At 42.0% G+C, this 24013-nt stretch overlaps 1 protein-coding gene and 1 long non-coding RNA gene across 2 annotated transcripts in view; one reads left to right on the plus strand and one right to left on the minus strand.

The window, feature by feature from the left end:
• The window catches only part of pth2ra (parathyroid hormone 2 receptor a), an 87546-nt gene extending 69535 nt beyond the window's left edge, over window positions 1-18011 (minus strand). Inside the window, exons 1-5 of the mRNA XM_036004496.1 lie at window positions 17378-18011; window positions 10430-10535; window positions 7001-7111; window positions 5426-5547; window positions 2558-2655 (exon numbers count right to left, since the gene is read on the minus strand). Of these exons, the coding sequence (XP_035860389.1) occupies window positions 2558-2655; window positions 5426-5547; window positions 7001-7111; window positions 10430-10535; window positions 17378-17464 (524 nt within the window). The 5' untranslated portion in view covers window positions 17465-18011. The remainder of the gene's footprint in view (window positions 1-2557; window positions 2656-5425; window positions 5548-7000; window positions 7112-10429; window positions 10536-17377) is intronic.
• Window positions 392-23376, plus strand: LOC116037767. The gene is made up of 4 exons (XR_004101945.2): window positions 392-517; window positions 11091-11105; window positions 16908-16910; window positions 23365-23376. It is a non-coding gene; the product is annotated as an uncharacterized LOC116037767 (long non-coding RNA).
• The last annotated feature ends 637 nt before the right edge of the window (window positions 23377-24013 follow it).

Here is a 24013-nt window from a genome sequence, read left to right on the forward strand (position 1 = left end):
CTCCTGTCTCTCCCTCCCTGGCTCTTCAGCTAATGGACTACATATAATTAAAGTGGACAGGGATTTCTAAAAGGATTTTGAAGTGCACACGAGATGATTACACTTACTGTAAAAACCTGGAGAGCCTTGCCAGTAGAAATACAAGATATAAGCAACATTGTGTAACAATTTTACCTTAAATAATGGCTTCCAAATCATTTTGATAGGTACACGGACTAGTAATAAGGAGGCTGATTCTTTGTCATTCCCACTGCGTGCCACGATAGCCTGTTCTCGCACTTTGTAACTTTGGTGAGCGGGTTCAATCCCCCGAGAGATGCGCGTAACGCTTTACAGCACAACCTCTGATTTTGGTGAAACTGGATCATATTTTATGGAGATGATGGTTTTCCCTTTGATGTCCTCCAGCTGCTCTGCCTCGACTATCAGTGATTAACGGAGTTTCCTGATGGACAGAAGGCTTTTCTTGTTGCTAAAGTAATGCTAAACGCTAACTGCTGCTAACTGCATAGCTGCCGTCAGCTATAGTGCATTCCATTTAACTCCGAACTCGGAAGCCGGAGCTGGGAATGACCTCACACCCGAGTTGAATGCGTTCCATTTACAAGTCTGATTTTTCATCGTGGGGTTCGCTCTAGACAGGTTAGCTATTGTTAGCAATACCAGTTGATAACAACGCATTACGCTGTTTTTTGTGCATATAAACAGCGTAACAACATGTCCACAGATAGAAGTTGGACAGGACTGTGTTTACGACTGATTTAGCGAGACACAAATAAGACAGAAGTGCTGATAAACTGTATGTTACTACAGCTTTCACATCTGATGATGCACTGGGCAGCCATGTTGGATTTTGAACTTGGGGTACTCGGAGGATGTCTGAGTTCCGAGGTCAGGGGGCGTGTTACCTGACTTTGACTTCGGAAAATCCGACTTCCAATTACAACGGGAACGCACCATAGTTAGCTCAGTTAGCCGTGTTGCCAGGACTGGGAGTGTTAGCATAGGAGCTTTGGACCGCTGGAAGAATAAGGCTGTTTGTGGTGCATGAAGAGAAATTGTCTTCTCTTTTAGTTGCAGGTGGAGGGAGGTAATGCTTTGCTTTACATCAATTTTTTTATGTTCATAATCTCTAACGTATTTTACATTGAAAATGTACATCATATTTATGCTTCTTTCACATAATGGATGTAAATTTGATCTACCAGTATTACTTTTTAATCCAGTTATGTACATAAAAAGTGGTTAAGCCACAGGATTTACGGAGAAACTGTACACAGCCTCACCGCAAATTTTAAAAGTGGTGCTCAAAAAGTTACATAAAATATTTATGATAAAGCTCAAATCGTTCACAATACAGGCGATTTCCGGTAAAATCCTTTACAGAAGAGACTCCAGTTTCTACCCACAACTCTGGAAATAAAAACAGTGTTCTCTTGTTGCTTTCCTGATCCCTATTATGGACAGTTGTAAACAGTCGCAGATAAACACTGCTCCTCCCTGCAAGTTGCCTTTGCTGTGTCTTGTGAACCACAAGTACATTATTAACTGGTTAGACTTGACAGAAAGGCGACATGCCATGTAGTATTAAGCATGAAATTAGAGAGAGCTTTTGCTCCACTTGATGCCAGATGCACATTCAGCAGAAGCAACAAGAATTAGTTACTAAACAAGTTTCAAGTATTGGGGAAAAAGGTCATTGTAGTGCAGGATGTGGTTTCATTGATTTACCATTCATTAATTATTGTGGTGTTGGATTAATCGTGTGAATGTAAAAAAAATAGTAATTTGTTTCTATTATATCTCAAACAGACATCTAATTACTCTGACATTTGACAAACTGAGTATCACCTGTTTTGAAAATGCTGATTTAATTACATTGTTAGGTTCATTTACTTCACTACATGTTCTCAATCAGTTGAATATTTAATCAATATTTTTATACATATTTTACATCTTGTATAGATACACACAAAAGATTCATTTAGCATAATTGAAACCCTATAACCAGCCAAGAATGTCAATATACTATTCGCAAAACTGAAGTGAAAGTGAATGTTAATTGAAAGTCTGTGATAGATTACAAACTCCATACAGTTACTTTTTAATTTTCTGCATTGGCACTGAAAGTTGGAATGTGGATGTGATTCCCTGGGATATTGGGCTAAATAATTGTTGCACAATTGTGCTTTTTGCTACAATTTCTGCATTATTTCACAAAAGAAAGAGAGACAGAAAAACTATGCATTCAGCAGTGTGAGACAATAGTGTCCTCTAGCTATTTATTTGGCATGGCATTGTGAACTGGGGGTACCATATGGGGGTGGAATAGAGTTATTATTCTTGTCTTGTTTCTGGCTAAATGTAAACATCCAGAGAGCCCCTGTATTGCTGCTGTTTTGAAGTTCCTGCAACTGAAACCTTCGTAGATACAAGTTAAAATGTGAAGAGGCAGACAAAGTAGAGGACCACCTCCTGCAGTTACTCCACTGATGTGTGTGTGTGTGTGTGTTTCAAAGACAGCACATCATTTGAACATTAGGAAATCCTCTCTTACCTGAAGTATCCAATGATGAAGATGGCTACCAGCAGAGAGCTGAAGGACACAGCATAGCCAATGGTATACATGATATACAGCCGCTCAAAGAAATCTTGCTGTGAACATAGAGAGAAATATTTAAGGTGAAACAGATTCACAGAAGAAATGCATACATGACTCATAGATGCTGGGATAAACAGGATGCTGCAATGAGAATATGAAAGCCAGGGGTCTAATTATTTGCCTTCTGACAGGAAAGGATGAAGGAATAACTGGTTCAATGAATATTAAAGATGAAACCGAAGCTTGTACATCTGGCATATTATAGAATGGATCAGTAGCTCGTTCCCAGAGCTTTATGTCAGTCTGAAGTCAATTAAAACAGAAAAAGGTAGCTTTATAAAGTCTTAGGATGTGTGTGGCAATCTTAAACCCTTAATATCTGAATGCTTACAAACTGGAGACATTAGGAATTTAAAAATAGCAGCTTTTTGTCTAAATTCTAACATAACCTCATCTTTTCAACACTGGTCAGACTTACGAGCCTGAAGATTTGGTGGATACCATGAACAAAACATGGCTATAGCTCCATCCCTTGTGATTTCCACAAAGCAGATGACAGATAGGCAAAGGCAATACGGTTGCTTAGATGAATGGGTTGAATGTCAAAAGGGAGTGAACACTTATACAAGATTGGTATTTTGTGAGCAAAGTACAGCCAGCTTATAGGCAAAGTTAGTTATTATTATTATATTATGTTATTTTTAAAGTCTAAGTCAAATCTGAGATGTACATTTTCCAAGTATATATATATGCAAACAGTATACAGAACATTATATTTTGAACATTGTAGTCTTTCTAGAAATCACTGCTCCTGAGTTTTCATTAAAAAAGGGGGTTTTCTGCAGAGAGCCTACTTTTTCAGTTACATGATTGAGGCTTGTTATGTGTCATTTTATACATGTGTCTCCTCTCAGATCAAAATTAAAAGATTGCAAATCAGCATGAGGATAGGTGTCCACTTCAGCCGCTCCTCTACAGTCTTTGAGGTCTCAAGTGAAGTTGAGTCCTCAGGCGGTCAAGTCCCAAATAAGTCAAGTACAGACGTGACTCGTGTCCAAGGCTAAAGTCTAGTTCTGATAAACAGATCAAATTAGACTATCACAGGCAGCTGTCTTCAGCTGAAAGTTAGTTTCAAAAAGTCTCAATAGTATGCAGATAATCATAGCTCCGTGGCCTAGCTTTGGTGAGTGTTCACTCTTATTGACAAGCAGACTCTCTATGTGAACACTTATTTTCCTTCCACTCTTCAGCTTGTTGGTTAGAGCAGAGCTTTCACTTAGTCGGTTTCTTGGAAAAGAATGACTGTCAAACACTGCTACAGAATGAGATTAGTGTCCTTCAGTAACTTATGTTGTTCGTTTCTTTTCAACTGCCTGCTAAGTATTAGATTAGAGGATAAAATTCACATTTCCTGGGAGTAGCGGTAGTGTTTACTTCCTATTTAATAATCTAAGTCTGAACTCATCTGGCCTTAAAAAATATTTTAGAAAAGAAGAAATAAAACTGCCTCAAAAAGGACGGCCACTATTCAAATGAACTGCTAACAAGTCATGGACATGCAGCCTGTGATGAGGAGCCAGAGGTTAATGTGTCCACGATATTTTGTTTCATCGTCTACATCGCCATGCGCGATAGTCACATCGCAGGACATTGCGATGTTGACACTAAAACTTTTTTGCTGCTTGATAAAAAAGTTAACTTTCACCGTTCTCCTTTTACATGATTGTTACCGGCCGACCCTTCCCCTTTAAGACAGGTGGTCATGTGGGCAACATGTGTATGTGACATAACGTTAGTCCGACAGGGTTAGTTATGGGAAGTGAGGCTCTCCCGTGTGTAGAAAAGTACCGTAAGCAGCAGCTGCCGCTCACACAGTGATGCACATGCTTTTCCATGGATAGTGAAGCTACAGTAGTCAGTGTTTTATGTTCAGTGCAAAGACGAACTAAATCACCTGATAAATGCAACGTTATCACGACATCTCCCGGCTATTTTTCACCGCAGAAAGCTGCTACCAGCCACGCTAAAGCTAATATAGCCTAAAGAAACTAGGCATCTGTCCCAACTAACGTTACGGTTTGGAGCCGCGAAGCTGTCTACAGTCTGTGTCTGATATAAGGTAATTTACACTGATTTAAGTGTTCTTGGATACACAGTTTGTTGCTAGTGCGTGACATGCAGGCTCTGCATGCACAGCAACCCACCAATCACAATCAATGTCGATCAATTTATCAAACAACCAAAGCAGACCCTGCTAGTCGACCACAACCTGAAATTTAAAGAAAGCAACATGCATGCATTCTTAATATCATTCACTTTAGCCTGGATTGATAGTATTTTATCAATACAATGGTGTCATGGCAGTCAATCAGTGTATTTAACTACCTAATTTCCCTCTCCAAAATCATTTCAGAAGAGTAGTCACAGCTTACTTGCTTTGGTTTTTGTAAAGCATTAAAGTTCAACAAAGAATGGTTCACATTAGAAAATGTCCTTTTTCATTTTTATTTTCTATGTAGATGCACTTCCCTACAAAATCACCCCAGTAGTCGAGAATTATTTATTATTTCCAAAAAGAGCTATTTTGCACAATGTGACCCCCTACATGAGATGAAGCACACACAGTTGCCTCACATCTGATTTCAGTTATCAAAGAACATTTGTTCTTTTAGATTGTTCACAGCCTCCACATGAGCTTGCCCGAGGATCCTGTGAGATTTACAGCTTTGACTGCTACATATGCTAACAATCTGTGTGTTTACATGTCCATGTAGCTAGCTAACCGAATCAGCGCTTGCTTAAACATTTTACAGTCATACTTACTCTCCCTTCCTCATTAGTGGGCTGAAGGAAGCGCAGACACTCTGTGTAGTTGGTCCATGTTTTGTTCCAGCGGTCCACAAACACCCAGGAACCGTTGACATCACACTTCCTGTAAGCATGTCCTGTAAACACATACTTTTACATGATTTTGGACATTTACGACACAAAAAAAAACAAAAAGGTTTGGTCATGATTAAGGCATTTTATGCAGGTGGATCTATTTTGGTCACTTGCCCACCAGTCTGTTAAAGTGACATTTCTACCAGCCTTATTATATGTAAGGACCTTCACTCCCATGGTTATTTTGATTATTTTGATTATTTTTGGCTGATTAGACATCTTTTCAGTACTGTGTGGGCATGTACAGACAGTGCTTGATTGATTTTTCCCTGACTCCCATAATAGCTTTGTTGAACCTATTAGGGCGGGGCAAACTACACCTTTATCAACCTTATTGGCCTTTTTCACAGACGACATTTGACATTTCAGAGTAGGAAACATAGTCAAATAAATGATGAATTAGTGCATGCTGGCTCATGGTCATGGCTTACTGGGACACTTGATTAGAATGGAGCCATCGAGTCAAAACGTCTGTTGTTAAAAGAATCCTCAGCAGTGCACAAAGTCCAGTGAGCTCACATAATACCCATCATTGCTCCACCCATCTTCACCCTAACCGTGTGTTCATGGGCATTGGAAAAACATTTTTCCCAGTGAAAACGTCATCATTCACGTCACTTCATGTAGGAATCAGAGGTGGGAAACTGGGGCTAGATTTTTCTAACAGAGTTTCCCAGTTGGTGACGCGTTGTTGACAACTGACGTTTGATGTAGGCGACTTTGGTTCACTGAACATATTTCAATGACAATAAACTGTTTATTGTGGACCAACGCCGCTGCCAAGAAACATACACAGACATAACATGTTTCAAATTATTCATAAATAGGCCCATGTATAAAAAAACTACACCTTATCCGTGTCCTTTCCCGTTCGTTGTCCTGCAGATAACACAAACAAACACCTGTCCATGTGCTGTTTGTATGCTCGCATAAGAAAACAGCAGCAAATCTTTTGTTATTGTGGCCTCCATGTTTTCACACACCTGATGCTCTAGGCTACGCCCAACAGTTGGTGGCAGTCATGCAACAAGTTGTTAAGCCAAACGCCAATGTAACAGAAGAAGAAGAACACGCATCCCGACCATGTGAACGCTTGCAGTCGGAAAAACAATGTAATCACGGGGGCGGTCCCTGATATTCCCGGGTGGCATGAACGCACCATAAGCACATCTCTCGTTAGCCAGAATGATTGAAAACACCTGTGAGAGTGTAAGACCTTGACAAAAGATAAATGTTTAAAAATATACGGTAGGAATGCAATGTTGATTTTGAATATTACAGATAGTTCAATTTAAAGTAGGCATTCTGAAAAATACTTATATTACAATATATCAACAGAATAAACAGCCTGATGTATCTCTATATTTAAAGTTACTTGTACTCTTCTAGTTCTCAGTGTTGGTGATGGTACAGTACAGTACATCTGCACAAACAAAAACAAAAAAAAACGTTAACCTTTGTGATTGAAGTCATAGATGTAAGATGGGCAGGGAACCTTGGTAAGCAGCCCAGGGGAGCCATGGGGCCAACAAATAAGACCGTCCCAGTCTGGAGGGCACACCTCATCTACAGCGAGAAGAGTAGAAGTAAGAGACAGTCAACATACACATACTGTCATCTGGAATCTGGTCTGTCCTGTCCACATGGGATCAAGACTATAATGCACAATTTTGTTTGTCAAGAGAAGATTTAGCAATGTTCTTGTTATGCTGTTGTTCTTTCATTCTTTCTTATTCATTTCATACTTTTGTTACTCTGTTAAATTCACCGTTGATTTTACATGATTTCAGATTTTTAAACCACAGGGTCTGAAAGCTTAAAAGAAGGCTTTTCATAGTTCACAATCACTAAATCATGCCTAGGAATATTATAATAGTCTTAACTAGACAAAAAACAGCTTACAATGTGCTAAATATTGGCTCTACAGTGATTTCCCTAGAACAACTTTGCCTTTTGCCAACAAAACCTATTAACAGAAACCAATAGATGTCAGTGATTTTATTATGCAGGATGTTTACAAAATCAAAAAAATGTGAGAGCCACTTATGGACATTGAAATGGACGCCCCCAAAATAAATGTGCACCTCTGCTGACTCATCTCCTCCCTGCTCTAACCACACAATGACTGCAGTACTTATACAAACATTGCAAAGTCAAACGTTCAAAAGCAATGCTCTCTTTGAAATTGGTCAGCTGGCGTAAAGGTTTAAAATTCTAATTAAAACAGTTAAGTTAAAAAGCTTTGATGTCAAAAGTTCCCCAATATAAATTGTACATGAGGCCATATCACACTTCTTTAGTTGACCATCTCCTGAACCTCTCTCTCTTTACCTTGCTTGGCAGCTAGATTTGCAGGATATCACGAGATCAGGCAAGAATTGCAGGATCACATACTGTATCACATGAAAATCCATCTTGTCAGGCTTCAAGTAATGCGTTTGTGTCTGAACTACCAGCTTACCCAACCAATCAGTGTCCAGTGAGGAGCTACTAGCAGCTCCAGGTGTTGTATAGGTGTGTGTGATGGCTGCAACTGTTCGTTCAAAACAACAGACGTGAAAGACAGATGGTTCATCCAATCACCTGCCAGGTTTTTTTTAAAGTGCCTGCCATTTTACAGATAGTTTCCAATGACAGCTTTTCAGATGGTTCTCTGTAACAAACCATTGTGCGCGTCAGGTTACCTCTCCCTAACAGTGGCTGTCCAATGATAGCTTAGCGCGCTTGGCTCTTAACAAGGCAGGGAAGGCCTGTTAAGCTTTTGGATAAGGATTTAAGTGTGCAAACATCTCACAGCAGGGCCAAAATGGTAGTTCTGTTGCTCAAAAGCTGGCCACAGTCTGTGGAAATGCTAGATTTAACATTGGTTTTGCCACTGCTTTCATCACAAATTGGGTCAGTTTTATCTGTTATTAAAAACGCAAAGAAATGTGGAATTGCAAAACATCCAACAAAAACCAACCCAACTGATAAAACTGATAAAACGTATATATTTTTAAATGAGTGTACAGACAAAAAGCATCATTTGACCAGTGTGTTAGCTCAGCAGAGTTATGGTTTGCCTGCATCACTTATGAGCCACAATCAAATCACAACTTAGGTTGTCTGAAAACAGAAAAATAATTAAATAGGAGCAGCTAAACACTAAGTGTGTACATTAAAATGCACTGTGTAGTATTTTCCCAGTGTGTGGAAGCCGAACCCTGGATGCTATCAGCGTTTAGGCTAATTGCAGCTCTGTCTTGTTACTGGTTTTGGATAAGCGTTTCATTTGCCAAACACATCGGTTTGTCCTCACCCTAAGAGCCTTTTCTCTTGTTATATTAAAAGTGAAAACATACTGTTCGAGAATATGAACAAGTATGTTAACTAAGCCGTTAAGGGTTTTCAATCAGCTCATAGCTTAGCTTAATTAGCGAGCTAGGGCTAATGAAATCTTCCAGTGACAGTTGTCGTTTCAGCCAGCAAATCTACAGTCAACCCATAGAAATGAGAAGGAACAGGACCTAGGATTTCTGATGACATTTGGGACTTGATACACTCCTCTTCTATTTGTGCACGCCATGCACTTATCCATTTTAAAGTACTGCACCATGCTCCTATTTCCAAAACAAAACTAGCTAGAATGTACCCTGAGGTGGATCCTACCTGTGATAAATATAAATGTGCCCCTGCCTTTTTCATATGTTCTGGACATGCCCTTTCCTTGCTAGCTTTTGGACTTCAGTCTTTCAAACAATCTCTGAAATTCTACAGTGTCCCATTGAGCATAACCCACTGACGGCTATCTTCAGCATTCCTCCACTCGATATGAGTCTGCCTAAAACTAAACAGGGTGTGCTAGCCTTCTCCTCTTTACTGGCCTGATGAGTTGTACTATTAACTCTACATGGAAAGATACTGATTCTCCCTCCCACTCCCACTGGGTTAGGGACATTATGCTTTGTCTAAAACTTGAATAAGTCAATTACTCCACTCGAAAGTCAGTCAATAAGTTTGTAGAGTATGGGGCCATTTCCTGTCCTTTTTTGAGAAACCTGAGACCGCCATATCTGAGTAATTGTTCCTAACCTTTCTCATTCTACTGATACTTTATTTTTAGTTGCTTATCTCATTGAAAGCTTTAGTGCGTAACTTTTTGATATTAATAAAAGTCCGTTACATTCAAGCCATTGCCAAATGAGTTGCTACAAAGATATTTAAGCCTATCAGCTCCACACAACTCTCTCTGTATTTCTCAGTATGGCTATGTTCAGAAGATTGTGGCGTCTGGCGACTTTCCCGCGCAAAAATTGAGTGAAGATAATTACCTCTTCTGAAGAGTCTATCATGTTTTTTTAATCCTCTGTGTCCCTCTTGGCTACAAGCAACTGCATGGAGGAGGGGTGGGGTTGGGGTGGTGCGCGGTCACGGAAGGCTTAGTATCATGTTGATGCACCGACAGTTTTGTTGTCATACTTAGAATTCCTCATGGGGGAGACAGAAACTACGCACTATAGCTTTAAGTATTTATTTATTTGTGTACTTTTTTCTATTTTTTTTTTATTTTATTATTTTGTATTATTCAATTTATTTTTTTGTCTGTAGCTTCCACTCTCAACCTTTGGTCAATGTCAATCGCGGGTAAATATATGTCTGTGTGTTAAGTGGAATGCCTGTACGTGATGCCTCTCAGCTTGATGCCTGGGGTTGGGTTTACAGGGGGAAAATGTACCTGTTGTAGGTTGTTATTCTGGACTGTTCTACATTTAAACTAATAAAATAAAACATGGGGGGGGGGGAAATAGCATTTCTTCCACATGAATATGAAGACTCAGATTACCCCAAATGTGCAGAATTGTGTAGCATATTATGAAAATGTAACTTTCTGTGCAAGTTTTGTACCTGTGGACCCTGGGTCAATGTTGGAGAGGTTCTGGTAGCACTGCAGTTTGATTTCATAAAGGATGTACATCTGCTCCTGTGCAGAGAGAGGACCATCAAACCCCATCTGTGGAGCACAACAAACATAATCAGATCGGTCACCCTGTAGCCATATGTGTGTGTGTAAATGATCCTTTGGCTTTTCAAAAGGCTACCATTTGTGGCCATCTTGCCATATTCTAGCTGGTGTGGGCCAGGCCAACATTTGTGGCTACCAAGTGGAGAAAAGGTGTGACTAACTAAAACAATGGCAGAAAGAGAAAGAGAGAGATTTGTCTTGGACAATAGGCTGCCACGTAAAAATTCACAAGATATAAATACATACAATAGAGTGTGCAAAACAAGCAGTGGTGAAAGAAGTATTCAGATCCTTTACTTAAGTTAAAGTACTAACACTGTACTTATACCACACTGTAAAAATAATCTGTTACAAGTAAAAGTCCTGCATTGAAAATGTTACTTAAGTAAAAGTATGTATCATCAGGAAAATGTAATTAAAGTATTAAAAGTAAAAGTACTCATTGCAGAAAAATCCTCACATTTTAGAAACTGGAAACTATCAAAACTGTTCTGTCAATCAACTAAGTGTTTAATCAGCTAATCATTTCAGCTGGACTGGTAGCCTGTATATTGTTGGGTAGTTTAATTTATAATACAACATTGTATTTTACAAACTACATGTGTTTTGTGTGCAAAAATCTTAATTTATAGAGTAAATAGTAACTAAAGCTTTCAGATTAATGTAGTGGAGTAAAAAGTACAATATTTCTCTGTAGTGAAATGTAGTAAAGTAGAAAGTGACATGAAAAGAAAAGTAAAGACTAAGTAAGACTCAAGTAAAGTACCTCAAATTTGTACTTAAGAACAGTTCTTGAGTAAATGTACTAAGTAACATTCCACCACTGAACAGAAGTGCAAACTTTAAAGTGAATGCAAATATAATAACACAAAAACATTGAGTTTTAATACTTGTTGAGGTATCTTTTTTTGTTTAATTGGGACCCTTTAACGTCGACCTGATGGGAGCAGGACGTGAGGGGTCAGCAGTCATTTTCCTCACAGAGCTGTTGGAGCTGAGGATTGGATGCTCTCTCACCCCTATCACTTTCAGTGCTGTACGGACTAATCTGCTCTGATTTCAGTTTCACCGTTATTTGCCAAACCAAGTTGAGATTCCATATCTCGGTATGCTCTTTGCATAATAAAATACTAACACTATCTTATCTGTTCAACCCCAAACACCTTGAATCTTCCTAGAAAATAAACTCACTGTATTGCACACAGAATTCACATGGACATCCCAGGGCAGATTAGAGTCAATATGTAGTATTTTATATTTTATGTACATAAGTATTTGTAAGGTTGAAGCTAAGTGTTACACGCTTCATGGTCTAGTAGTGAAGAGTGATCTCCTAGGTGAACTGAATCAAAAATGATTTCCTCTTTGCATTAACTTGATTGTGAGCTGGCCAGGCCGTTGTGTTTACGAAAATATAGTCCCTTTGTGCCGACAGAGCAACAAGTAACCATCGACATGTTGGAGGTAAAGAGATACAAACAAACGCTCTGTGCAGAGAAAGTACTGGCAGCTGTTGATTCTGAGGACGGAAAGGATGGACATCTGAAACATGACGCATCATTAACAAAATGTTGCGTAAAACCCCACAAAGTAAACGGTAATGTGCCCATACTCCTCTGTATGTATGTTTAGGAATTGTTTTCTTTCCGAGTTTGTTACAGTACATTGTCTCACTGCACTGCATGCATCTTTAGGAATTGGTTTTAAAGTCATAAAATAACCTCCTTATATCAATAATTATCTTTCATTTTAAGTCCCAGCAACAGTAAAGGGGCTCCGCGGTTATTATTATGACGGCAGTTGCCGCCCACGTGAATGCGCACAGATTCTACTCTGCTGCCGTGCTGAACACGCTGCCAAAACGCTTTTGCTTTTTAGTGAAACGCTCTGGCAGGAGCCGTGGTGTGAAACCAACTTAAGATCCACGTCTGCCTTTATCTCCTTTGATTCACATTTTTTTCACATAGGGTATTTGGTGAAAGCTGTTTTTTAAGCCCTTAAACTGTGGAATACCCTGAGACTAGATTGTTAGAATGGAACGTTTTCTTATTATCTAAAGAAGCAATTATACCCGTAAGACTTTTATGTGGCGTAATGGTACAATATGTCCATGTATTTCCTGTTTTATCCTCTGTTTTTTTAATCACTCTTTCATACTCATTTGTTGTACCCATTTAGTTTTATTGCTAGAGGCAGTATAGCAGAAGACCAAAAAATGATTTGTCTTGTCAAGATCTGCAAGTTATTTATTTATTTTATTCAGACCTATTTTGAGGTGGGAGCTACTTATGGCTGAAATCCAGGACATGGTTGAAGTCAGTTCAAACTGTAATACCAATCTCATGAGTCTCCCTATTACCACATGTGAGAAGAGACATGAACTACCCTGTCATGGTAATTAACAGATGTAGAAGTATTAACAAACGGGATATTTTTGTATCGAGCACCATATTCAGACTTTGAATTAGTCTTGTAGGCATTGCCTCAAAGTCTTTACCATACCTACATGTCTGTAGAGATGGTACGTTTCCAGACATTTTAATTCCATACACGGACTGAATATTTTAAATATAGACATCATTATGGATTCATGCTGTCTAATAACCTGTCGACCAGCTTGTCGAGGAGAATGACATTTGTTTTAAGTACTAAGTCAAGTTTACTGAACCATGTCAAAATAAGATTTCTGATAGACCGTTAAGCAGACCAATTATGCATACTGAATGTCTTTTACAAGATGTGCATGCTTAAAACTGGAGGGTGCATTAGACACAGTGGAGGAGGATGTTTTCTGAAATGTCTGCCATTTCCCTGGACTGTTTATTATAATAAATGATGTCAATAATTTCTCCCAGTTTCATGAAAACTGAAACCGTTGTGGCAGGAAAGCTTGGAAGATATTAAAGAAGGTCACTGATGCTTAAATGGCCACTCTATAATACTGAAAAGGTCAATGAGACAGGACGTGTTTACTTTTTTTAATATTTAGAACCAAAGCTACAATCTTCAACTAACCACCATATTTTCCTTACCATTTTTGTAGCCTAAACCTACTGTAACCTAACCCCAATGAGACACATGCATATCCCAGTCTCTGGAATCAAGTGTGCTTTATACGCCCACCATCCGCATCAACCATCTCCCTGTGGCTCCTGTGCAGCACCAGAATGCATCACTTAATCGAAGAAAACATGGTGAACATAATCCAGGCAACATTTCCTCCAAAACATAAAAATTCAGTCATTTTAAGGAGACAGGGCTGCATAATGACATAGGGGGAGAGGATGTGGGGTATGTAATGAAGTTGTAATTACAGAGATGAAAGGCAAGCTATAGTTTCTTTACAGTAATCTATGGTGTGTAGTCACAAACAATGGTGCATGTCTTTTTTCAGCAGCAATTTAATTTAGTCTTCCCAGCCAGCATGGACATACATTTGTTGATCTTGCGGTCTAAATTACCCTACAAGTCAGTGTTGATGTTGGAAAGCTGTCTCAGTTTATCAAAGATGATGAAGGGGCCACTTAACTTATTCAGATACTAATATTATATAGAAAGAGGTGGTGCACAATAAGTATGTGTGTATTGAGTAAACTCCATATTTCAGGTAATGTTTGAAGTGACGCCACATTCTGGGAAATGTTTTCCTACGATTTACTAACCTTTAGGAAGAATCTTTTGGAAGCGCATATGTCAAAACCAGGAAAAAGTATGATTTATGGACAGTAAGTTAAGGTTTGAACTGTATTTTTTTTACTACATGCATGTTGTAGCCTGACATTGCTAGACCAAATAGCAAAAGCAAGTTAGTCTGGAACCTCTCAGTTCATTTTTTTAATTGCAAGGGGCATTAACGGCTGTAGACAAAAATGCCTCTGGAAGCAATTGGATAGATAGAAGAAAACGTGACGCAGTGCTGAGCGACCGACAAATGTAAACAGAATACAGCGTGCAGAGATGAGCTGTGATGGTGTAGCATCAATATGTCTGTAAACGAGTGTTACTGTGTTTGCCATCAGAATTTTAAAATAGTACTTTACAGAAAGTTCCATCACATCCATCCACAGCTGCAGACATCTTGCTCCTCTTTACTAAGCCAGGTTTATGCTCGCCGTAGTGTCCCCTATGCACAGGTGCGTTAGCCAACAATGAAGTCATCACGTATTTTGCAATAAACCCAAAAGCTCCAAATTGTGGGCTTTCCAGGTAACACATATTGACCTCTATCAATAATAAAGACTCCCTCTAGGCACATTTCAAAACATTTGAAAATGCTGTGCATAAAAATATTGTGCATGGGCTTTTTACTCCTCAAGAAATGTTTCTTAGGATCTATTGATATGCAAATATTTAGATGCCTGCAGGCAAATCATCGAAATAGTCAAGGTGCATGTTTTGTCCGTAAATTCAGATATGAGCCGATGGTGTGTCTAGTTGTATACTTTTTTTCATCATATCATCAGAAAAACTAAATAAAACATGCACGTGTGGTGTCTGCACGAAAAGGAATAACATTAGAAAATCAAAATTAGAAAATGATTCCTGTCTAAATCGGATGAGGCAAACATGTAGATCATTATTTCAAAAAGCTATGTAAATACAAAGGCCATTCTATTTTACTAGCCAGCTAGTCTTGCATTGCCAGGCCTTCCTCCACAGCGGTGCGGAGGAGGGTCTGGCTAGTCCACACAGCATTCAGGAATGGGAGAAAAATGTGCTCTGGTTTATTGGCATTTCTTGAAGCCAATCATAATCGTCTTAGGCGGCGCTAAGCGCCAGACGGAGCTCCTGTGCTGCTGCATAATAGCCTCAGGAAGAAACTAGTTTTGGGGGAACATGTGTACGTTCAAAGGTTCTTTTAGTCGTGTAACAGAAAACTCAGATTTGACAGATAGTGTAGCTAGCTGTCTGGATTTACCCTGCAGAGATCTGAGGAGCAGTTAACCATATAGTCCTCAGAAATCCACCGGAGTTTAAAATGCCAACACAAAGAAAGCAGAAGGTAACGGATGGACATCCGGCGGAATTTCCGGAAGTGGAACGTCGTGGATATAGACTACTAGCCAGCTAACAGCAGGCAGCTACAATTAGCAATGATTGTCAATGGTAGCACCTTAGTTGCATGAAAAAAGACTTGCACACAGCAGATGTTGCTGTTCAAATATACAGTTGTTGTCACAGTTCAGAAGCTTCAGAATCAGTCTAACAAATCCTCTAAAACTTGACATTTCAGCACAAAATTCCTTGGTAATGTGTAGAAAAAAGCTAGCCTGACAAGCCAGCCCCACATCAAGATGTTGGGTCTGGGAACTCACCGTTGACGGAGCTCAATCCGAGGGGCGGGATAAACAGTTGTCTAGGATAGCGCTACAACCAAGCAGAGCAACAAAGAAGGTAGCGGGAGCTAGTTGATAGATTAAACTTTTGCCCTATCCGGTCGGCAAAACTCCGAACACATATTCCTTTTTTAATAATGATTTCAGTGTCGTTCTTTGTTCTTTTCTCAAAGAAAAGCTTAACTCCAAGTCTTCCAGAGTCACGGCCAAAGCCGATTCGAAAGACCGATGTTCGCCAGCAGCAGCAGCCATAAGCCCGCCCACCGACTCTATACACAATGTGATTGGCCCGGCCAGAGTTTGGTTTTTCCAAAAACCTAGAAAAAACAGTATTTAAATGTACCACATCATCATCCGCCAAACTAGTCATAATTCTAGTATTTGCAATTTTATGGCAGCACAATATTGTTAGTCCTGGGTTTCTTTCTTTGACACTGTTTCCCTTTCATTTAGTATCTATGGTGGCCCTGGTGCTGAGGGTGCTGAGGGTGCTCCATGGTGCTGATAATGCAGGAACACAGTCCTGCCCTCAATTCAACAGGATCAATCACAGATCAGTGACAAATAACCCTGCAAGTCTGGTCATTCATTTGCCAGAATTTTACTCAGCCAAGGCTCATGGTGCACTATTTCAGGTACATTTTTTTTGTCGCAGCTCAGTAATGCCTTCAAGACAAAGCATTTCCAAACTAATTCTGTAAGAATGAAGTACTTTGATCATTTAGAGGAGCTGTTAGGTTGAACTTGGCACCAGATCTCTCTTATTTATTTAATGAGAAACATATCTGTCTATCATCAAATGCTGTAGAGCATGTAACATGGGAAGACTCAAGAGTGTGAGACAAATTGTCAGATGATGATTATTGATACAACTCCTCAAATAAGGAGCAAATCACTCCTGAGAAGTCAAGCCCATTAGAAACGCAAACAGACTTTATGGAGTTTGTTGCACCGATTTTGTGACACTATAAAAAGGTCAGCGATGACAAAAGAGACAAATGTTAGCCAGATATTAACAGGTCAGACTGTTCCAGAGCCGGAGGCAAACTGTAAGGCAGCCAGAATATACTAATGCACAAAATATATATGACTCATACTGTTATGTTCCTGGGTGATGACTACTTCTCTCTACCTTTTTGTATCTAAAGGACAAATACCTCAGCAACACTGTGACTCAATACAGATGTATCAGTGGTTTGTATAGCTTGCTGGCTGTGGCTGTAGGCTAATATGATTTTATTAAGCCTTTCTAACTGGCTAAGAGGGGACTGTTATAAGGCAAAGAAAAATGACTTCAGTAGCAAGAAACAGCGACTGTAAGAATGAAGTACTTTGGTCATTTAGAGGAGCTGTTAGGTTGAACTATTTTTAGGGGTTGACACCAGATCTCTCTTATTTATTTAATGAGAAACATATCCATCTATCGTCTAATGCTGTAGAGCATGTAACATGGGTAGCGTCAGTGTAGTAAAAAGCAAGCGGAGGTGTCCTTACCTGTGCGTCAACTGAAGTCAAGCACAAGAAAAAGTTGAAGGCTAATATCCACAGGAAGAACTTCATAGTTCGTCGATCTGTCTTCATCTCCAGCAGTGTAAAAATATATGAACTATACGTTCATTCGAATTCAAGCAACCTTATGCTTGAGATAAACATCCCCTTTTGTTGCCGGCGCATACTGAGTAGAGTGAGAGTTTCCAATTAGCTTGATAGAAAGTTTCATCGCAGGCAGTGGTCCAAAATTGAGCTTCCCAGCGCAATGAGAAGGATGCGGCAGACGACTTAACAGTTCACAAATTCCACTTGGTTTTCCCATTAATGTCCTCCTCTTGTACACCCAGAAAGGCTCTCAGAAATGAGTACCGTGGCATCGCTGCCCCTGCAGAGGAAGAGTCCTGGACGCACGCTGGCACTGAAGATATCAGGTCTGGGATGTGGCGAGAGGGAAGGAAAAGTGTGCCTCACGTCCATGATGAAAACCCTCCTCTGTTATACATCCTCTCAGCCTGTGCGCACTCTCCACCACACAGTTGGACGGTGCGTAAATACTGCCTCTACCTTGTCCTAGCGGCCAACGATGAGATTAAGCTATCATTTCACCTTTTCCCCGCATTAATTCATGGCATGCGCTGGTGAAGGGGACAACCACCAATGATGCGTCACTTTGTCAGCAGTGTTTTTGACGCACAGACATGTTTTCTGAGATATAAAGTAAATTGAAATTTTTTTTATTATTATTATTATATTCATATCTTTCCTTTTTAATCAACTGAGCAACTGTCTAGGTACACTGTAAAACCACCAAGTTCAGCTAAAGCTGCTCACCTGTTGCTGTTTATACATTTAACTCGTCATATTGACTTGGGGGGCATACATTGTGACAATAACATGGCATAAGACTAATGTTAACGATTAAAACTACCCAGCATGCATTTGCTCCCCCTCACTTGTTATCTTATAAAGTTACAGACACCAGCTTGCATGTTTTACAGCGTAAATATCAATAGCAATATCAATTTTCTTGGCCAATTTGAAGCATTGAAAACACAACATTCTGACCTTTTATACCATGGCCTGGGTGAATACTCGATTCTGATTGGTGGCAGGGTGTCCATTAAAAAGTGATATAGTACACCATATAAGAAGTTCCTGTAAAACGGCCTTACCGTTCTAAATGAATGCGCTAAATTAAATAGAAATTCACATTCACATAAAAATCACATTCGCTGTTCAACTCGCTATTTTAGTAAGAGCCTTTAGTACGGTGGCCGACAGGGGCAGACGCCCTGCAACTTAAGAAAACACACGCAAATAGACAAAACACGAGAGAGAGAGAGAGAGAGAGAGAGAGAGAGAGAGAGAGAGAGAGAGAGAGAGAGAGAGAGAGAGAGAGAGAGAGAGAAACTGCATAGACTGTAAATATTAAATCTATGTTTGAGATATGTTTTCTCTCGTTTGGTGGGTGTGTCTCGGCTCAGGTCACAGCTGATACTCAATCAGCAGAGACGTCTGTAAACTCGTGGTGATAAAACATTTAAAACTGCATCAGCGTTTAACGTTGACGTTTGTTTAAGCCACATGAGAGGGTTTAATTTCGAGGTCGGAAATTACTGAAGTGTAGGCCTCCTCAAGTGTAATATTGTGATTATACAACAACGGTTACCAACAAAATAAGTGATCAATCTGTATTCATATTGTGGAGCAATTCGCTCTTGAAATACAAAAAACAGCCAGGATTTACAGTCCCTCCCTGTTAGTAAACCAGCCAATTTACCGTGGGATTTATCAAACTGAATAAATCCTGCTCACACATATAAACACAAAACTGCTTTGCTAACTCCATCGTGTTGAAAGTAAGACATCTGCTGAAAAAGTTATTGTATTCATCAGCATGATTGCCGTTCTGTTTAGTTCACAAACATCCAACACACCAAAGTACAAACACATAGGACCAGATGCAAGCTTTTATTTTGAAAAGCCAGCTCTGGGAAGGCACCAGCCGGGAGGGCATGAGACAGGAGCATAGACTGTATATTAATAATATATTATGTTATTAATAATAATAATAATAATAATAATATGAATTTAATATCGGTTAATAACGGTCGAAAATCAAGCTGTTCCACTAGCTGCTCCCTCTAGAGGCCTGGAGAACTTCCGTTGTGTAATCTGGATGCAGCTTTTTTTGTTGCGTTTGTTTTCTGAGTTTGCGTGCTTTTCTTTTTGCATCGTTTGGTATTTGCAGTGCGTTTATGTATTTGGTTGTGTTATGGTATTTGGAGTGCGTTTGCTGAATGCTGCACATGTGTTGTCAAATTAATGAAGTTGTTTTCTTAATTTGCTTGTGTTTTGTCTATTTGCGTGTGTTTTCTTAAGTTGCAGGGCGTTTGCCCCTGTCGGCCACCGTACTTTAGTTGTTGGCATGAGCTTCGCGAAATAAAAGGCTGCAAGACAGACGACGAGCTGGCCATCTTGCTGTTGGACTAGTAAGTAATATTAGCTGGCTTGCTATGTCTTGTGTTGTTGCACATGCTTGATAGTTGGCTGTGTTAGTAAAGTTGTCCACTAGTCGCTAGTGTTTGATCATAAGTAATGTAATCGTAACAAAAGCTGAATTTCTGCAACATTTTTAAAGGTGCCCTGCCACGCGTATTTCGTTACTTTGTGGTAATGTCTAAAGGTCTACCATGGACTCTGTAACATTTTTTATGGAAAAAAAATGCTTGGTTACCTTGTTTCAAGCCATTCTAGCGTGGTATAGAAAGCCTGCAGGAAGACTCAGCTCAATTTGTGCCAGTTCTCATTAATATTCAACAAGCTAAGCTCCTTGACTCTGATTGGCTAACAGCTAGCCAATGAGAGCCTGGCTATCAGCATCATTTACCCAGCGCAACTGGGTGAGCTCATGAATAGTAATAAGCTCAGGCAACACCACGTCAGACTGACCAGCTTTTGTAATTGGCCTGATTTCTCCGCTTATTTCTTTTCAGTGGCTAGAGCTGACAGAGGAGGTAGCAGTTCATTTTCACATTCACGACATAACACAAACACATATGGACCTAACATATTTAAAAAAATACAAGTACAAACGGTTTTGTGTGGCAGGGCACCTTTAAGGCTGCATTCTCACCAAATCTTGGCGAAGGCACTAGTCCTGCCAGTCATTTGAATGTGGGTAGTGCGCCATTTGTGTGACGTCCTGTTGTGTATGTATGTAGCACAAGTAGACTTTATATTTTACAAATATTGTTTCTCGGTCAGATTGTTTATATGACATTTCCTACCGCACCTGAAGGCAGCTTTAATTCATAGCAGATAGAGAGACAGAGAAAGAAAAGACGGAGGGAATGTGCTTGTTGCAGGAAACAGTCAGCTGTGAACTCGTGGGCAACCGAGCTGAAGTGCTTGTGCTTCCTTTTTTTTTACCCTAATAGTTTTTTAAACTTTCTTGTGGAGGCAGCCACTACCAAGTGCCTGATCTAGTGTGAATGCATTCTAACGGTGTGTTCCTTTGATTCAGTATTTTTCGAGCCCATGGTGCTAAAGGAGCTGTCCATGGTGCTACAAGTGGTAGCGTAGCGATCTACTGCGCATGTGTGCAACGCGTCCTTAAGCAGATAGGATAAACAAAACTACTATGCATCCTCTGTTTGAGAGTATAATCGAGACTGAAGGCAGCAGCTCAATTCAAACCATAGAACAAACATTGGTGGGACACAATCCTGCAAGCTTTTTTTTTTTTTCACAGTGTCACATTTGTGCTTTAATTAGGTTGGGATTTATGTAGTCATGAGAGTTGATGGCACCTCACTTGGCAGAAATTATTGTCAAGTTTTGTGGTGAAAAAACATACCTTCTCTTTGAAAAGTCTGCATTTGTTTATAAAGAATGTTGAACATGAATAACTAATTATGTTGTGCCTAGACTGTAGCACAAAGCGCACGTGGGCAGAGCCTGTCTAATGACTCAGTAATGACCCAATGCCTTTAGCACATACACCATGTGTCACGTGCAGAGAGAGACTGGTGGACCCAAATGCAGAGAGCAGGCGAGGAGTAATGAGCACGAGGATTTATTAAACACAAAAAGCAGAACAAACCAAAGGCGGTCCAAAAATGGAGCAGGCAGATAAAACTGAACAGGCTATGACGTGCTGACAGAAACAAAACCAGACACAAAACACGCAACATCAAACAATGATCCGACAAATGACAAGGGGAAGACAAAGACTAAATACACAGGGTAACGAGGAAACAAGAGGCAGGTGACACAAGGGCTGGGAAACAGGTGGAAAACATCAGGTAATCACAAGAGCGGGAAAACAGATAGTAAAACAAGACAAGACAAGACAGAGAACAGGTTATCAAAGTAAAACAGGAAACAAGCAAAATACAGAACAGAAACCGACTACAAAAATAAGACACCACAAAATAACAAAACCCTGACAGTACCCCCCCCCCCCCCGGGACAGATCCCAGATGTCCCAAAAAACAGAACAAAAAGACAACCCAGGGAGGGCGGAGGGGGACCGGAGGAGGGCCAAACAGGTCAGCAAACCAGTCCAGCGGGGCTAGGGAATGGAGAGGCCACTCGGGACAGGGAACAGAAGGGGCCACTCGGGACAGGGAACAGAAGAGGCCACTCGGGACAGGGAACAGAAGAGGCCCCAGGACAGGGAACAGAAGAGGCCCCAGGACAGGGAACAGGAAGGCCTCGGCAACCAGGGACAGAGAGGCCTCGGCAACCGGGGACAGAGAGACCACGGCAACAGGGAACTGAGAGCCGCAACGAAGGCAGAAACCTTCAGGCGGCCTGCGACGAAGGCAGAATCCCTCTGGCCACCGGCGACGAAGGCAGAATCCCTCTGGCGGCCTGCGGCGGAGGCAGAAACCTTCTGGCCACCGGCGACGAAGGCAGAATCTTTCAGGTGGCCGTACTGGACGTCGAGGGCACTCAGGCAGCCAGGCAGGACGTCGAGGGCAGCGCCCCTCCGGGGGCCTTGCAGGTCGGCCGAGGCGGAGCCCCTTGGGAGGCTGCGCAGGTGAAGGGGCAGCTGGGCCGGAGTCAGGCGGCGGGTCAGCTGGACTGGAGTCTGGCGGCGGGTCAGCTGGACTGGAGTCTGGCGGCCAGGCAACCGGGGCAGAGGTTGACTGGGGTGCCAACAGGGCACGAGGGGCAGGAGTGGGCCTGACCGCCGACAGGGCACGAGGGACAGGAGTGGGCCTGACCGCCGACAGGGCACGAGGGACAGGAGTGGGCCTGACCGCCGACAGGACACGAGGGGCAGGAGTGGGTCTGACCGCCGACAGGACACGAGCGGCAGGAGTGGGCCTGACCACCACGGGCAAAGTCTCAGGGGGGCAGAACGAAGGCAAAGTCCTAGGGGTGGTCTCAAGGGCGGTCTCAGGGAAGGTCACAGGGGTGCCGGGGACCGGCAAAGTCTCAGGGGCAGTCACTGGGGAGGTCTCTGGGACGCCGGAGACCGGCAAAGTCTCAGGGGCAGTCTCTGGGGCGCCGGAGACCGGCAAGGCCTCTGGCTTGCCCGTAGACGTAGACTCTGGGAGAGCTGTCGACGACGTAGACTCTGGGAGGTCTGTCGACGACGTAGACTCTGGGAGGTCTGTCGACGACGTAGACTCTGGGAGGTCTGTCGACGACGTAGACTCTGGGAGGTCTGTCGACGACGTAGACTCTGGACGACTGCACGTCAGCGGCGGTTCTGGGCGGCTGCACGTCAGCGGAGGTTCTAGAAGGCTGCACGTCAGCGGAGGTTCTAGAAGGCTGCACGTCAGCGGAGATTCTGGGAGGCTGCACGTCAGCGGAGATTCTGGGAGGCTGCACGTCAGCGGAGATTCTGGGAGGCTGCACGTCAGCGGAGATTCTGGGAGGCTGCACGTCAGCGGAGATTCTGGGAGGCTGCACGTCAGCGGAGATTCTGGGAGGCTGAACGTCAGCGGAGATTCTGGAAGGCTGCTAACCAGCAGGGGATCTATGAGGCTGCTAGCCAGCCGGGAATTAGGGATGCTGCGAACCAGCTGGGGATCTAAGAGGCTGCTAGCCAGCCGGAGTTCAGAGATGCTGCTAGCCAGCCGAGAATCAGGGGTGCTGCTAACCAGCTGGGGATCAAAAAGGCTGCTAGCCAGTCGGGGTTCAGGGAAGCTGCTAGCCAGCCGGGGATCAAGGGAGCTGCTAGCCAGCCGGGGATCAGGGATGCTGCTAACCAGCTGGGGATCTAAGAGGCTGCTAGCCAGCCGGGGTTCGGAGAAGCTGCTAGCCAGCCGAAGCTTGGGGCGGCTGCTAGCCAGCCGGGATTCTGGGAAGCTGCTAGCCAGCCGGGAATCAGGGAGGCTGCTAGTCAGCCGGGAATCAGGAAAGCTGCTAGTCAGCCAGGGATCAAGGATAACGGACCGCCTAGGGACACTAGGAAACTCGGGAACTCTAGGAAACTCGGGGACACTAGGAAACTCGGGGACACTAGGAAACTCTAGGAAACTCTCGGGAACGCTAGGAAGCTCGGGGACACTAGGAGGCTCGGGGAAGCTGGGCAGTGCTGGGACACTGGGCCGCTTGGGGACACTAGGAAGCTCGGGGACACTAGGAAGGCTGCTAGCCATCCGGGGCTCAGGAAGGCTG

This window comes from Sander lucioperca, chromosome 8 (genome assembly GCF_008315115.2).
Source record: "Sander lucioperca isolate FBNREF2018 chromosome 8, SLUC_FBN_1.2, whole genome shotgun sequence".
In the NCBI taxonomy this organism is placed as follows: domain Eukaryota; kingdom Metazoa; phylum Chordata; class Actinopteri; order Perciformes; family Percidae; genus Sander; species Sander lucioperca.